Source organism: Petaurus breviceps, unplaced genomic scaffold (assembly GCF_028583685.1).
Source record: "Petaurus breviceps papuanus isolate PSGF00001 unplaced genomic scaffold, PetGlider_PUasm1.0 400, whole genome shotgun sequence".
NCBI classification, from domain to species: Eukaryota; Metazoa; Chordata; class Mammalia; order Diprotodontia; family Petauridae; genus Petaurus; species Petaurus breviceps.
The window spans coordinates 2,872,487-2,889,007 of NW_027186316.1; the positions used below are offsets into that span (position 1 = coordinate 2,872,487).

The 16,521-nt window shown below is 47.9% G+C and overlaps 1 protein-coding gene across 1 annotated transcript in view; it reads left to right on the forward strand.

The window, feature by feature from the left end:
• AR (androgen receptor) overlaps positions 1-16,521 on the forward strand; it is a 226,762-nt gene that overhangs the window by 194,850 nt on the left and 15,391 nt on the right. The window contains exon 4 of the mRNA XM_069100407.1: positions 15,785-16,063. Within this exon, the coding sequence (XP_068956508.1) occupies positions 15,785-16,063 (279 nt within the window). The remainder of the gene's footprint in view (positions 1-15,784; positions 16,064-16,521) is intronic.

The window sequence follows — 16,521 nt, forward strand, 5'->3', positions numbered from 1 at the left end:
CCTCTCCTCTCCTCTCCTCTCCCCTTCCTTCCTCTCCTCTCCTTGCCCCTTTTCTTCACCCACTCACCTCATGCTCTATATCTAGCTGACCTTCTGACCCACAGAGTCCTGAACAGGGGCCCTAAACTGGCTTCCATTGTAGGGCAGTGTTGATAGAGGAGATAGAGAGAAAGTCACCTCCCCCCAGCCCAGCACACACTCACAGAGCTCTTCCACATCAACTATTTCTAAGTATTATTGCTATTAATCAAACCATGACAGCTAACATTTATGGAAACACCTTACACATGTGGTCTCATTTGTTCCTCCCAGCTTCCCTAGGAGGTGGGTGCTCCTATTATCCCCATTTTACAGTTGAGACAACTGAAGCAGACACATCCACAGCTAAGAAATGTCTGAGGCTGGAGTCTTCTCGACTCTGGGCCTAGTGTTTTATACAATGTAGGGCTCCTAGTAGCAATTGGAGAAAATACACCCAACTCCCCAGATGGCCCTGTCTCCTTGGCATACTGTACCAGGGGTCACTGTGCTCAGCCTATTACGGAAGTGCTAAGGCCTAGTAGTGGGTGCTGTGACCTAGGAAAGCTCCCTTCTCCTCCCCCCCTCCAAACCCATACGTCATTCAACGGTCTCTTTCTTCTGTATCAGAAATTCCATACAGTTTATTCCAAGCACCACAAAAGGACCAGGGACTGAAGATGAGCTGACTTTCCTCATTCAGACCAAGGGCTCTAGCAGAGAACCCCAGGAGGCAGAAACTGCCTTCTTTTTCAGTGACTGGGGTCCATGGAGGGCAGGGGGAGACACAGGGAGCTCTTCCCTGGTAAAGGGCTTAAATATCAGCCTACCTCACAGGGTTGTTGTGTTCTCAGAGGACAAGTCACTTTAAATCTTGAGCCGCCATCTTCCCTGTGACATGCCTTGGCTTACCCACCTTAATACCCTTATATCCTTAATACCTAATTCTGGGAATGCCACCTGAGGGGGATGGAGATGGGCTGTGGTCACACCCATTGGAAGAGCTTGAAGAAACCTTGCTGCTGAAACTTAGGCCCACAGAACCCCTAGAGCAAATGTTCTTAAACCCTTTTGTGTCCTGGGACCCCTTTAGTGAGCTGGTGAAATCTGTGGATCCCTCCTCAGAATGCTATGTTTTAAATCATCATAGAATGTACTAAATTTCAGTTAGGCCTTAGTAAAAATAAAGATGCAGAGTTTTTTTTCCCATCTAGATTCTCAGGACCCCTGAAATATACTCCTGGACCCTAGGCTAAGAACCGTTGAAGATGGCTCTCTGCCCAAAATGTGAATCCCCACATAGTCAAAGACTGGCCAGGCTTTTAGAATGGGGAGGAAGTTTGGAGATCTTCTAGTAAGAACCTTTCCTTTCAGCCTCAGGAGAAATCCCTTCAGGGATGAGCAACTCACTACCTCACAAAGCAGCCCATTCCATAATTGTTAGAGCTTCCTTCTATCTTAAGCTGACCTCTGCCTGAATTGGACCTTTCCCAAGAATAAAACAAATCCCCCTTCCATATATACATTCACCCTTTTAAAGGGCTTATTTGAATATAGCTACATCCCCTGAAAAATTGCCAGGAAGAACCCTTGGGCTTTCAGGTGGTCTAGAGGCACCTGTGGCCCTTTCTGATTGGCCAGTAAGGAAAGGAGGTTGGGGGGAGGAGGACCTGTGTGACTCCTTATCCTTTGGGGTCATTCTTAGGCCTTGGCTGAGGCTGCTGAAAACTGACCACACTAATACAACTAGAACCAGAGAGCAGACCTCCTCTAGATAGAAAATATCCTTATTGGTCTTCAGACTACCAGCTGTGAAGGCTCATCTGGGCCTCCCTTATGGGCAGGGGAAGCCACTTGTCCAAGAGGGTCAGAGATCAGCTAATCTGACCCCCTTGTTTTCCATAGGAGGAAATTGAAGCCCATGGGGATTGCCCAAGGTCACCCATAGATCTAGAGGTAGAAGGGACATCAGAGGCTATCCAGTCACAAACGGGGAAACTGAGGCCCAGAACACAAATCTTGAGTCCAGGGTTTGAGTCACAATGAGAACCTAGGTCTTTGGCTTCCAATACAGTGCCCTTTCTACAATGAAACTGCTTTATCAGTAGTTACATAACTAGGAAGTAGCAGACCAAGGCTGTTCAGCTCACCTCCTGTTTTCTTTTTTCTGTCCCTACTTGTCCACAGTTACCCACAGCTTGGGCTTCTGATTCAACTTTCTCCTTACCCAACATTGGGACCCCAGGGCAGCCTCAGCAGGTAGAAGAGGCAGGACTGTGCTTTAGGGTACATGATATGTGTTCTCTTAACTTCCGGGGACCTGAACCCCAGCTGGGGAGAGCCAGTGAATCCCAGCAGCCGCCATACACTCTCCTTCCTTAGTGATGCTAGGAATAGCCTAGCTCAGGCCATTATGTGCCCCTTTCTGGCCTTGGGACTTGTTTTATCTGCCCATTTGTTCCTGCACTGTCCCATCCCCCACATCTCCCACATATCCACTTTTCTTGGCAGTCAAGCCACCCCCCCCTCCTTCCCATATTGGCTCGACCGATGATGCTGATGGCTAGTATTTTCATTTTCTCTGTCCTTGAAAACCTCCATGTTGAAACAGGGCTCTTCTGGCTGAAGGAGACTCTGAAGCCTGACTCCAGAAGGCAGGGACACATAACTGGGGGAATATGGCAGGCCCTGGGCGGCCCCTGCTTTCCCTGTGTCCTGGCTTCCTTCTTGCTCTCCACCCCAAGCCCCAGACACATTTCCCTCACCTTCTCCTGGCCCTCTGAGGCCTTCCTTCTGGAAGGAAGCCAGGCAGGGATTCCAGACTGGGGTCTCCTCTCTGCTTGGGGCACAGCGATAATCTCTAGGCCAACAACAAGCCCCCTATCTGCTTTGGAAGGCTAATATGCTTTCTTTTTTAACTGATTTCTGTTTGTTGGAATGTGACACTTCTGCTAGTGATTTTTCCTTTAATAAAGCCATTAATACACCAATGGTATTTTATTATTTACGGCAGACTGACAGAAATAATGCTGTTAACATTCCCCCCCCCCTTTTCTCTTTTTCTTTTTTTTCTCATTTGCTTCCCAGGTCATCCTGACCTGTTCAGCTTGGGCTGTCTAACATTTGTTTTTAATGTCAGTTGAAAAGTAATTGTAAAAACATGTATGCTCCAAATTAGTCCAATCCCTTTTTTTTTTTTAAATTCTGCTCCCCCTCCCTTTGCCAGTGGAAAAGCCTGGCATTGGAGCCTATTTTCCAGGCCTGGCATTTCCTAGGAGCAGGTTTTCTTTAAGTCTGGAGGGCCCTGTGCTCAGGATGGCATCTGGACAGTGAACTCCTTGCTGCTGGCACAGTGGTTATTAACAGCCCAGAGAGAGGAGACTTGGAGAACAGCCCTGGCCTCATTCCACAGCCTTCTATATCATTCCTTTTACTCTGACATGAGCAAGACTCCATTAGACTAAATCTTTTTTTAATAAGTTTTATAGACGCCTTTTGTTTTTATATCATCATGCCATCCACACCCTGGCACACATACACCCTCAAAAATTAGACCCTCCCTTGGAACAAAGCAAAAGGCTTCCACAGAAGCAGCAGTGAATGACCACATCTAATAGCATAGCCCAAATTCAGCCCCCGTAGGCCCCTGCTTCTCTGCTGAGGACAGGGAGACGGCTTTTATTATCTGTCCATTAGACTAAATATTCCCACATAAACCTTGAAAGATAAAGCATGATATTTGTCTTTCTAGCCAAGCGTTTCACTGGCCCAGGAGGGCGGGGTGGGAGGGGGCATCTGAAGAGAGAAATGTATGGTCTAGTGAAAAAAACAATCAAATGTCAGCGAGACAGGCAGGGAAAGGAGGGAAAGAATCCTGGGTTCGAGTTACTGCTGTCTCTTACTAGCCTTGTGGTCTCATCCCCCCTCATCAGATCAAACAGACTAGGTGATTTCTGAGGCCCTTTCCAGCTCTGATAGTCTCTATTCCCAGGGAGAAAATGATCCTGGGAGGGAATGGAGGTTTAGTTAACCTATATGTCTATATGCCCATGCTCCTAAGTCTCAGCCTGTAAAACTTCCTGGGAGCTAGGCACTCGATGTCTCAGCCCCAGATAGCTCTGTCCATCTCACACACACACACACACACACATGCACGCACGCATGCACACACACGCCTTCTGTCAGTCAGCAAGCATTTATTAAACACTTACTATATATACTCCTCTAGACCCTGAGAACACAGACAAAAATGAACCAGTCCCTGCCCTCAGGGAATTTACACTCCAGGGAACAATGTGAACATATAAAAGTGTTGACCAGTTAAGTCTAGGGAGATGGTGGGAGGGAGGTGCTATCCCCATGTAGGAGGTATCCCTCCAACTGAGCCTTTGGACAGGACCAGCCTTTTCCTTCTCTAAGCCCATGCCCCTCGCCCCTCACTCCCACTTCTTCAGGCTTTTGTGGCTCCAGGGCCCCACCACAGGCCTCCTCCTTAATGGAGGAGGTTAGCCTAGCCCTTTACTAGAGGCATGAGAACTGAGTGGGCAAGGAAGTGGTCACCGTGACCTTGGCATCCTATACCAAGTGACCTGCTGACAAGAAGGCTTTAGGAAAGGGCCATGGGCCAACTGGGGAGCATTCCCAGGTGGGCAGTGCAAGCCAGACCAGATCAAAATGTCACTAGGAAATATTTCACAAAATAAATAGTAGTACAATAAACTGTAGATAACATGACATTTTAAAACTAAGTTGATCTACAGCCCCCTGGGGACTCTTCTCTGTGGTTTGGAGTCCCCTGTTTCTACCTGAGTTTGGACTAGAGTAGGCATTCCTGACTTTTTTTATGGCCCAGCCTCCTTGGGCAGTCAGGGTGATGAAGCCTCTGGAACCCTTGTGAGAATCATGTCTTTAAATGCAGAAAATAAAATCATAAGTTATCAAAATATTTCAAAAGCCAGTACACCGACCTCAGGTTAAGAACTCCTGGTCTATGTTGTTCAGACTTAAAGACTTCTAAGGGGCATCTAGATGATGCAATGAATAGAGAACCAGCCCTAGAGTCAGGAGGACCTGAGTTCAAATGCGGCCTCAAATACTTAACAGGAAAAAAAACTAGCCATGTGACCTTGGGCAAGTCACTTAACCCCAGTTGCCCTCTCAAAAAAAAAAGAAGAAAAAGACTTCTTAACAATGGATCTTAGAGTCAAAAAAGTACAACGAACCAAGTAGAGAGAATTCTGGACTTTCCATCAGAAGACCTGAGTTCAGATCTTGCTTTGGATACTTACCAGATATGTGACCATGGGCAAGTCACTTTACCCCAATGAGCCTCACTTTCCTCCTCTATAAAATGGGAATAATGCTAGATGTACTTCACAGGAACAATAATTGCTGCCCTTTATATAAACCCTTTAAGATTTGCAGAGTGTTTAATCCCCACAGCAACCTTGGTGCTATTAGTATACTCATTTTACAGGTAAGGAAACTTAGGCTGAGGTTAAATGACTGTCCCAAGTGGCTGAGGTAGGATTGAAACCCAAGTCTGAGGTCTTCCCAACTCCAACATTATCCACTACATTTCAGGGATGGGGAACTTACAGCCTCAAGGCCACATATGGCTCTCTCTAGGTCCTCAAGTGCAGCCCTAATGTCAAAGGGCCACACTCAAGGACCTAGAGGGCCATATGTGGCCTCGAGGTCGCACATTCCCCACTCCTGTCCAAGCTTTGACATCATGCATTTCAGAAACCACCCCTTAGCCTGCTGGGTAAGGAAGCTGATGCTTTTCATGTACCCCCTTTATCCATTGCCATCCTGTAGAGGTAGAGTTAAGCCCTCTCCTCTGACAGATTTTCTGAGAATGAATAATAACTGGTTATTACACAAGCCTCTAAGACTTCCCAGAAACCTTCCCCCGAGAGCCCAGCGAGGCTTTGTTCAAAGCTTAGCTCTTCCACTTAGCAACTGGGTGACCTTAGGCATGTCAGGGCCCCTTTTCTGTATCTTGGGCCTTCCGTATAAAATGAAGGAGGTGACTCAGTTGACTTTGAAAGCCTCTAGAAGGGAAGGCAGTAAAAGCAGGTTTGTCCTAGGTTCAGAGATAGGGACCAACCTGTGGTTTTCCTTGGCATTGGTAAAGAAATTCCCTCTGCTTAGAGGGATCAGTCAATTTCTAGCCCTAGAGAGCTGCCCAGAGAAGTTAAATGACTAGTCCAGGGTCACATGGTCAGGATTCATCAGAGGCAGGACTTTTGAGGTTTCCTGATTCCAAGGCCAGCACCTCCTGTGTTTCTCTGTGTTTAGGGATAAGAAACTAAGTTTCAGTAAGATTATAGTCAGCCAGCCAGTATACTTGAAAAGCAGATCTTAAATCCTTATCTTTCTGCCTCTGGGACCAATTCAAGGAAATATCTGAGGTGGGATCAGAGAGGTGAAGTGACCGGTCCGTGGTCACCCAGCAAGGAGACATGAGAGGTGGCCTGCAAATTCAGCCCTCCTGACTTCCAGGTCCAAAGCTCGGTAACCTACATCAGCAGGGTCTTATCAACCTCTTCTTGGAAATAACTGACTTCCCTGGGTTCCAGTTAACGAAGCATAATTTCTGATGCTTTTGAATCAGGGGAATGTGGTAAGGAACTGGCTTGTCCAGAAACTGAGAAAATGGGATGGTTTTTGACTCCATCCCATCCCAATTCAGCCACCCCTATTTCAACTCTGTTTCCCATTCCCCTCTTCAGTGAAGACTGAAAGCAGCTGGCATCACTGCTCAGTAGAGGAAGGCAGAGGCCCACCCCTTGGCTGTTCTGCCTCTGACACATCCTAGCTGTGTGACCCTTGACAAGTCGCTTGCCTTCCTACTTTTCTGGGCCACTCTTTAGGGCTCTGAACTGCAGAGAAGGTCCCAGCTTGCATTGGTTGTGGGAATTTCCTCATTGGAAGCAGCCTACACAGATGAAATCCCAGGCTCAGTCCCATCCTGGCCTTCTGGACCATGAGAGACTAATAAATGCCCCCACTCTCACTAGGTTTACAGGGCTTAGAGTGAGCAGGGAGTTCCAGAGACCATCTGGCCCAACCTTATCTTCTTACAAAAGAAGTAATTGAGGCCTAGAGAAGGCCAGTGAAAGCTGCAAGGACAGGGTACCATTGTGTGAGGGCCAGAGCCCACATGAGGCTGGCATGGGGGGAGGGTTGCCCTGCCACACTTTACCTGTGCCTTTTGGCCCATGTAGAAAGAGCGGCCTGGAATCTTCACCAACACAAAGCTGATTTCTATAATTTGAGCATTCAAATGCACACCCACATAGAGTCCAGCTTGGTTTCCAGAAGAATTTTCCACCATGAATAAAAACACCTTTATATTAGTTTCATATTCCATTAAAATCCCCTCCCTGTAGCATGGAGGTGACCCTGGCATCTCAAAGGCTAAGCTAGGGAGGGGAGCACAAGTGGAAATGTTCGAGGATGGGCCTGTGGCTGAGCTGCGGGGTTTCCATTTAGTGGACCAGGAAGAGGAGAAGGCGGTGACTGTCACCACAGGGTTGGCCACCAAGGAGCAGAGGTTTTTGGCCATGATTCAGGAAGGCTGACACCTAACGTCTACAGGGCCTGGGACCTGCCATGGCCAGCCCATGTGCTGACAAGATCATGTGGATAGAATGCTAGGTTTAGGAGGTTACAGGAAGGGAGGAGGGAGAGAGGGAAGCAAGGAAGGAAGGAAGGAAGGAAGGAAGGAAGGAAGGAAGGAAGGAAGGAGGGAAGAAGGGAGGGAGGGAAGGAGGGAGGGATGGAGGAAGGGAGGGAAGGAGGGAAGGAAGAAGGAAGGAAGGAGAGAGGAAAGAAAGGAAGGGAGGAAGGAAAAGGAGGAAGGAAAGAAAACAGAAGGAAGGAATGAAAGAACAGGAGGGAGGGAGGAAGGAAGAAGGGAGGAAAGAAAGGAAGGAAGGAAAAAGGGAGGAAGGAAGGAAAGAAAGAACAGAAGGAAGGGAGGGAGGAAGGAAGAAAGAAGGGAGGAAGGGCTGGAAGGAAGGAAAGAACAGAAGGAAGGAAGAAGGAAGAAAGGAGGGAAGCAATAAAGGAGGAAAGGAGGAGGGAAGGAAGAAAGAAGGGAGAAAGGGAAGAAAGGCTGGAAGGAAGGAAAGAAAGAACAGAAAGAAGGAAGGAAGGGAAGGAGGGAGGAAGAAGGGTGAGGAGGAAGGAGGGAGGGAGAGAAAAAAGAAAAAGAAGCTTTATATAGTGCTTACTACATGCCAGGCACTGTGCTAAACACTTTACAAATATCCCATTTTATCTCCAGAATAACCCTATGAGGTAAGTCTAGTTCAGGCCACAGAAGCAGACAGAGGTGAGGTAACTTGCCTAGAGTCACACAGCCAGTGTCTGCTGCTGGATTTGCACTCAGCTCTTCCTGACTACAGGCCCAGCGCTTTAGCTGTTGTACCACCTCTAGACACATATACAAGCAATATAACCCCTACTAAATGCTCTCTGAGCCTCAGTTTCCTCATCTGTAAAGTAGAGGGCAATGACAGCATCCTCTTCACAGGCTTGTTTTGAGGATGAATGAGGCCTCTAAAGGGCTTGGCAAATCTTATGAAGGCTAGACGTTGTTACTGTTCAGCCAGGCCCCCACCCCACCCCCAGTGCCCCAGATGCCCCTGCTTCCCACATGCCATCTCTTGACTTAATCATTCCAACTGTTAAGGAAAGTGGCCACACTGTAGGAATACTCACCATGTTGAATTTTGAATTCTGTGGTTACTCATGGGAGATGAAGGGATCTCCCTATGGTCCCACATAGGAACCTAGCTCTAGAGCTGGAAGGAGCCTTCAAGGCCATCAAGTCCCATCTCCTCATTTTACAGGGGAGGAAACTGAGGCCCAATTAGGAGAAGAGACTTACCCAAGGGAGTAAGCAAGAGAGGCATGATTTGAACCCAGGTTTTCCGCCTCCAGAGCCAACTGTCTTTCCACTGTAGTCCAATGTCTCCTTATAAACACAACCCCAACCCAAGAGAGATTGCTTCAAACCTTTACAGACTTTGTACTGTTGCCATAACGTAGGGTGCTAGAATATAGAGTGTTTGAAGAAGACAGCGAAGAAGCTAACATTTCTACAGCACCTAGTATGTGCCAGGCTCTGCTAAGCACTTGACAATGCTCATGTCATTGGAGCCTCCCATCAGCCCTGGGAGGGGTGGTCAAAGGACCCCAAAATAACCAAGCACACTTTCTCCCTGAGAAAATGTCAGGTTTTTTGAGGACAAGGGCTGTTCTGCTTGTATCTCGGTGTCCCCAGGTCAGGGCAAGTGCTTCATAAGATTGTGTTGATGAATTGATTGGTTCACTGAGCCCTTGAGGTGAATCATGGGACTTTAACCTTGTGTTTCATGCCAAAATCCTGATTTTCTTACTGCTAAGGGATGTCTTTTACCAACAGAAGTCGCAGCCAACTATGACTTGTTAAATAAGGCCTAGGCAGGGTGGCTAGGTGGTACAGTGAGTAAGAGCGCCAGCCCGGGGTCAGGAGGACCTGGGATAGGTTCCTCAGACACTTAACACCCACACAAAAAAACTAGCCATGTAACCTTGGGCAAGTTACTTAACCCCGACTGCTTTAAAAATAAATAAATAAGGCCTAGGGATTTATCAGAAGCATATGGAGGTTAGGTCACTTGTCTATGATCAGACATATCTTCCTGACGCAGGAAGACTGGTTCAAATTCAGCCTCTGATACTTACAAGCTGTGTGTCCCTAGACAAGTGATTTCCCCTTGTGGGGCTCAGTCTACTCATCTGTAAAATGAAGGGGATAGATTTGATTATCACCATCATTCCTTCCAGCTCAAAGTCCTATGACCCTACAAACTCACATGCTTTCTCCACCCCATGATAGAAGCCTCACTGGATGGTTGCCTAAGTCTCCAAACCCCAGCTAGGGAAATGCCTGACCAGCAGCCTCCTTACAATGGTACCCTGGGAGCCAAGGCCCAAAAGCAGGGATGGAGAACACTGCCCACATGGGTTTCCCATCTCCCTTTGGGCTTCACCTTTCACATGGGCCAAGAGCCTGGCCTTGGCAGGAAACGAGGGAGGCAGCTTGATGTAGAGACGAGAGCCCTGATTGGGGGCGCTGATGATTGGGGACTGGGCCTGGTTCTGGGAATTAGTCCCCAGGTGACTGAGAACCAGGGAACTTAGCTCCTTGGGCTTACCCTTTGTTCATCTGTAAAGGGAGACATTTGGACTAGAGCAGGTCTTCTCAGACTGGAGTTTGTGGATTGGATTAGTTTGTTAAAATGTATTTTGAGAACCCCATTCCAATATCATTGGTTTCTTTTGTAAACGTGCATATTGTGTTTTGTTTTATGCTTTTAAAACCATGATTTTGACAAAGGCTCCTTGGGCTTCCCCAGATTAATTGTCAGCAGCAGGATCCAGGACACAAATAAAGGCCAGGAACCTCTGAGCTAAAGGATATATTAAGTTTCGGTTCTGGGTTCTGATAATCTCTATTCTTGGGATCCTCTCAGCTCTGACATTCTCTGTTCTCAGGCCCCTCCCAGTTCTGACACTCCCTGTTCTAAGGCCCCTCCCCACCCTGACACTCCTTGTTCTTAGGGCCTTCTTATTGCTTGGCTCTGGCTATCTCTGGTGCCAGTCCATGATGTTGGGTCCAGCTGTGTGGCTAAGAGAAGCAGCCTGTGTGTTCCCTCACAGCAGCTGAAGCTAGCTGGCAGCCTTCCTTCCAAGTAGTGTGTCAGCACAATTGATCCTGCTCCAGGCATGGAACAGCAGACCCCCCAGCCCCTGCCTCAACACCTCCCCAGTGAAATAAGTCTGATTTCTGCTCTGTTTGGTGTGGCCACACTCCTGGGCAAAGTGGCAGCAGCACCTGGCTCCATCTGGACCTGGAATGGGCCCATTGGGCCTTTCCTAGTATAGGGCAGGCCATTACTTACTTCTTAGAAGCAACTGGGAGAGTCTTCCATGAAGTATTAATTATTAATACTAATAAAAGATGAGGCTTGTCATCTTGACCTTCCAGCACTTTAAAACCCAGAAGCTCTATTAAAATAATAGCATTTTTTGAGACAGTGACCTCTGACTTTACCCATATTGGTAGGCCCTCCAGATAGCAGCCCTTTTATGCCTTAGCATCTTCATAGACTGTGGCTACCAAAAGTCCATCACCCAGAAGCCAACTTGGTAATGAGTCTTTTCAAATTTAGATCAGTCCATTTTTTTTTTAAACAATCGGGATTAAGTAACTTGTTCAAGGTTACATGGCCAGTTATTTCTGGGTGTGGTACTAAGTATCTGAGCCCAGATTCAATCCCCAGGTCATCCTGACTCTGGAGCTGGTGCTCTTACTTGCTGAGCCACCTGGCTGCCCCAGGATTGGTCATTTTATGAAAGGTCTACACTAGGTCTACACTCATCAATTTCAGGTTGGGAGAAGGCAGTGGGCTACATTTGAAAGAGTGTCCCTCTGAGGCAGTGAGTCAGAGGACTTGGGATCAAATTCCAGGCCTGCCATTTTCTATCTCTATGACCCTGGGCAAGTCCCTTCCCCTCCTTGGGCCTCAGTTTCCCCCTCTGTAAAATGAGAGTCAGACTAGGGGGCCTCTAAGGTGATCTAAGACCCTGTGTGTGACCCTAAAGAAGTTCTTTCCCCTTCCTGGGCCTCAATTTCCTCCTCTATAAAATGAGGGAGTTGTACTAGCTGACCTCTAAGGTCCCTTCAAACTCTAGTTGTAAGATCCTGTGTATGACCTTGGAGAGGTCACTTCAGATTCCTGGGCCTGTTTCCCCTTTTGCAAAATCACTCAATTTTCTCTCAGGCCCTTCTCAGTTCTTGAGCTATGTTCTTCCAACTTGGGTGTCACCCAAGGGGTTCACCACCATCAAATTGGCCAACAGGGCCCTCGAAGGTACAGAGGGTTTCAATCTGCATCCAGGAAAGGAAACCCTGGGCAGGTCCTTGGAGTACTGAATACAGGAACAGATCTCCTTTGGGCCCTGTCCTCGGAGGGCAGGGATACTGAGCATGTCTTAATGGCTTGCCTCTTACATGTCCCCAGCCTGCTAACCAGGGCCCTCCTCTTCTGTGTATGTGTACGCATCTCCCAATGACTGTGCTTATGACTCTTTGTTACATGTAAGCCCTGCTTGTTGCCATACACATAACCCCACCACCACCACCCAAAAAAAGAGATTTTGAGGGATTCCCTTTTAGCACAATCATAGTGACCATGGATGAGGCTTGAACTGGACCAAGTAGAGGAATGGGATAAATCAGGGATCACAGAATCATAGATGGAAGTAAAATCAAGAGACCTCATGGACTGGGGGACAAAGGACAGTGAATCTGGGTTCAAGCTGAAGGGCACCTTCAAGATGGGTCAGGGTAGGCCAGGAAACAGCAACTCGGAGATGGAGACTTGACTGTGCTATGTCACCCAGAGAGCAGAGATTGGGGTTGGAGCTCTGCAAGTCCAGCCCCTCTGTCCCCATGCCCTTCCGTGAATTACCTTCAGTAAATCTTGGGTTCTGGAGGAGTCAAGGAGGAGATGATCATATTAATGGGCCCTTCCTTGTAGCATTCCGCGAAACCTGCTCCTAGCAGGCACTGCGGTAGGGGCCCAGCCCAAGTCTATGGTCCAAACAGGAAGGAGGGCATCCCCTCCTGGGGCCTGGACATGCCAGCAGGCTTCCCTCCCTGCCCCCTCCCCAAAGCACACAGCCCGACAGCTTAGGCCAGGCAGCAGGGGTGGGAGTTGGCACTGGGCTTGCATACCTCCTTATTACTGGCTGTGCCTGAGAACTACATCAATAATTGTTGGACGAGGTCAGCCTGCACTTTGGATTCACTTCCCAGTCTCCCTTGTTATTTTCCTGAGCACTCTTCCATGGCTCCATCAGTCATCAGTGTGCTCACGTCTTTTCCTTCCCCCCTACTCTTCTAACATCGAACCCTGGGATGTCTGTTCACTTTGCTTTCCTGAAGTGCCCCATGGCAGGCTTGGCATGGCTGGCAGAGCCCCAAAATAGAGATGAGCAGCAGGCCTCAGGGTGTTTATCTGCTGAACTGGGGCTCAGGCCTTCCTTCCTCCATGGGGCTTTTTGATGATTTCCTCATCTGTCAGCAGAAATGCCATCCATCAGTCAATCAACAAGTACTCCTGCATTCCCTCTCTGAACTGAAAGCCAGGACGGCCTCATTCAAGTCCCACCTAGGACAGTTGCAGAGAAGGTGCCAACATGCCTTGGTAAAGGGAGCTCCCTATATAACTGAAACCTCAGGTGCTATCCCTGTGCTAAGAGGGCTAGAATCAGAATCCTTTCCCAGAAGAAGCAAACATTTTAATGAGGGAGACAGTAGGGACACATGTGGGTATGTATACATGTTTATATGTGTGTATATGTATATATACACATACACACAATGTATAGAATGAACATAAAAAGAAGCAATCGGAATCTATGCAATGCAGTTAAATAAAAGATAGTTTGGGCAGGAGGAGAGAAGGTCACTAGCAGCTGGGGGCACACAAAGCATCGTGTGCCACCTTGGCAGCAGTGTGGAGGACAGGCTTGAGAGCACAGAGCGTGAGAAGTGACAAAGATGGCCGGCTTAAGAGTAGAGAGAAAGGATTGGAAGCTAGAGATATTGGTGAGATTTGACTGCTGATCAGATACGTGGAGTGAGGAAGAGGAAGGAGTCACAGATAATGCCAGCTTACCAACCCAAAAGACTAAGGGGCCCCATGCTAACGGACATAGAGTCACCAGGCCAGGGGTGTTACAGTTGTGGTTGGGATCAAGAAGACAGCCGAATAGAGGGTGTTGTTTGGAGGATTTTCTCATTCGTGGCTGGCTGTCTTTAGTAGGGAAGGCCTGCTGGGAGATGGGACAGCCCAGATCCAGAAGCTAGGCAAACTTACTCAGGTGGTCCAAGGAGAGCCCAACAGTAGGATGTGAAAGGAAGTATGGCTAGATGATTGCAGTGTTGGGAAAATTGAAGAATAGTCATGAGGGAGAGCTCAGTCAATTGACAAGTACCCACTAACTTCTAGGTGCCAGCGATACAAAAACAAATGTAGAAATAATATCTGCTCTCAAGGAGCTGCCAGTCAAGCAAGATCTCAAGCAGGGAGACTGTTGATGCCAGGGAAGACTTACCAGTGGGCCATGGAATGAGATCTGGATGGCTTCCTGGATTTCTGAATCAGTATGAGTCAACAGTGATATGGTAATGAGTGATTAGAATGTTAGGCACTAAAAGAACATGGCTTCCAGAAACAGAGCCATTGTTTCTCTGTCCTCTGCCCTGATTGGGCCATAGCTAGAGGGCTGGGTTTGCAGTTCTGGGCATCCCATTTTAGGAAAGGCCAATGCTGCTAAGCTCTAAAGAATCCAGAGGAGGAGGGCAACCAGGCTGGTGAAAGTTCTTGAGTCTATACCTCATAAATATCTGGTACAGGAATTAATGATATCAACCTTGAGAAGTAAAGGCTTTGTGGAAATATGGTAGCTGGGTTTGAGTATTTAAAGGGCCTTCATATGGAAAAAGGATTAACCATGTTCTAGTTGGTCCCAATGAGGCTGAACCAGGAGCATTGGGGAGAAGTTGAAACTGGCAAATTTAGTCTTGAAGTCAGAGTACCTTGAGAGATGGTGAGTCCTCTCCACTGCTAGCCTTCAAGTAAAGACTAGATGACCATGTGTCAAATATGGTAGAAAGAGGACTTTTGTTTAGGTGTGACTGGGTCTCAGTGGCTCAGGAGGTCCCTTCCAACTCAGACTTTGTAATTCTGGGCAAGCAAGATGAAGTGTGTGAGGAGATGAGCATTGGGCAAGATGCAGAGATGTAAGAAACATCAATGAATATTAGACACCTACTGCATACAGAGCATTGTGCTGGGTGCTGGAGGCAAGAGATTAGAGGAGTGTAAGCTCCATATGGAAGGACCATGTAGCATGATACTGAGCTGACCTTGAAGCCAGAAAGCTCTGGGTTCTAGGCCTACCTCTGACATATACTGAGCAAATCACTTAAGCATTCACTGCCCAGGTACCTCTCCAAGACTAAGGTGTAGAACAGACACCAATTGGCGTTGAAGGAATTTGTTCACTGTAATGAATTGCAATAAGCAATGAAATCACAGGTCTAGCCCTATCGTCATTGCTATTCTTGCAGTAGTAGTAGTGGTAGTAGTAGTAGTAGTAGTCATCGTCATCGTCATCATAGTAGTACCGTGTTTCCCCGATAATAAGACCTATCCCGAAAATAAGCCCTCCCCTTACTGTGTAAGATTCCTCTAAAATAAGCCCTCCCCCGAAAATAAGCCCTATTGAGATTGCTACTGTAGTGAAGGTGATTCCCTGTGCTACACGCTACATTACGGTACCCTCTGTATGCACCGTCCCCCCCCCACCCCGTGAAATGCACGCCTCTCTCCGAGCTGCATCCAATCAGAGCTGCAGCAGCGAGCGCGTCATCCTGTTCTTCCCCAGTGATTTGCTTATTGAATAAAGGTACATTTTTTTGTTCACATTTACTGTTTATTAAAATTGCTGTCAATGTTCATTAAAGTAAGCCCCCCCCTGAAAATAAGCCCTCTGGTGTTTTTCTGTCCAAAAAATTAATAAGACAGTGCCTTATTATCAGGGAAACACGGTAGTAGGGAGTGGTAGTGGTCCCACTGCCAGCTGTTTGGGGCTCTGAGTGGTGACCCCATGCTTGACTTTTCTTCCCCCACAGCCCGGAAGCTAAAGAAACTTGGGAACCTGAAGCTACAGGAGGAAGGTGAGGCCTCCAGCTCCAATGAGGATCAGGGGCAGAAGCTCACGGTTTCTCACATTGAAGGCTATGAGTGCCAACCCATTTTCCTGAATGTCCTGGAGGCCATCGAGCCAGGCGTGGTGTGTGCTGGCCATGACAACAACCAACCTGACTCCTTTGCTGCTCTGCTCTCCAGCCTGAACGAGCTGGGCGAGAGGCAGCTGGTGCACGTGGTCAAGTGGGCCAAAGCCCTGCCTGGTAAGGAGGATGGGAAGTCAAGGGAAGACAGCCAGGCAGGGCAGCAGGTGGGGCACCAGGACCCTTCCCCCAGACAACACCATAGGAGAGACCTTTAGACCTGGGAGGGGATTGAGAACAGAGAAAGTCAGTGCTGAGAGGGATCTGAGAACATGCAATGTCACAGCTGGGAGGGCCCTTAGAACAAAGGATGGCAGAGCTAAGAGCTTAGCACAAAGGGTGCCACAGTTGAGAGAGTGTTTAGAACAAGGAATGTCAGAGCTGGGAGGAGGTGTAGAACAAAGGATGTCAGAACTAAGAGTTTAACACAAAGGGTGCCAAAGTTTGGAGGGTCTTTAGAACAGGGAATGTCAGAGCTGGGAGGGCCCTTAAAACAAAGGATGGCAGAGCTAAGAGCTTAGCACAAAGGGAGCCAAAGTTGGGAGGGTCTTTAGAACAGGGGATGTCAGAGCTGGGAG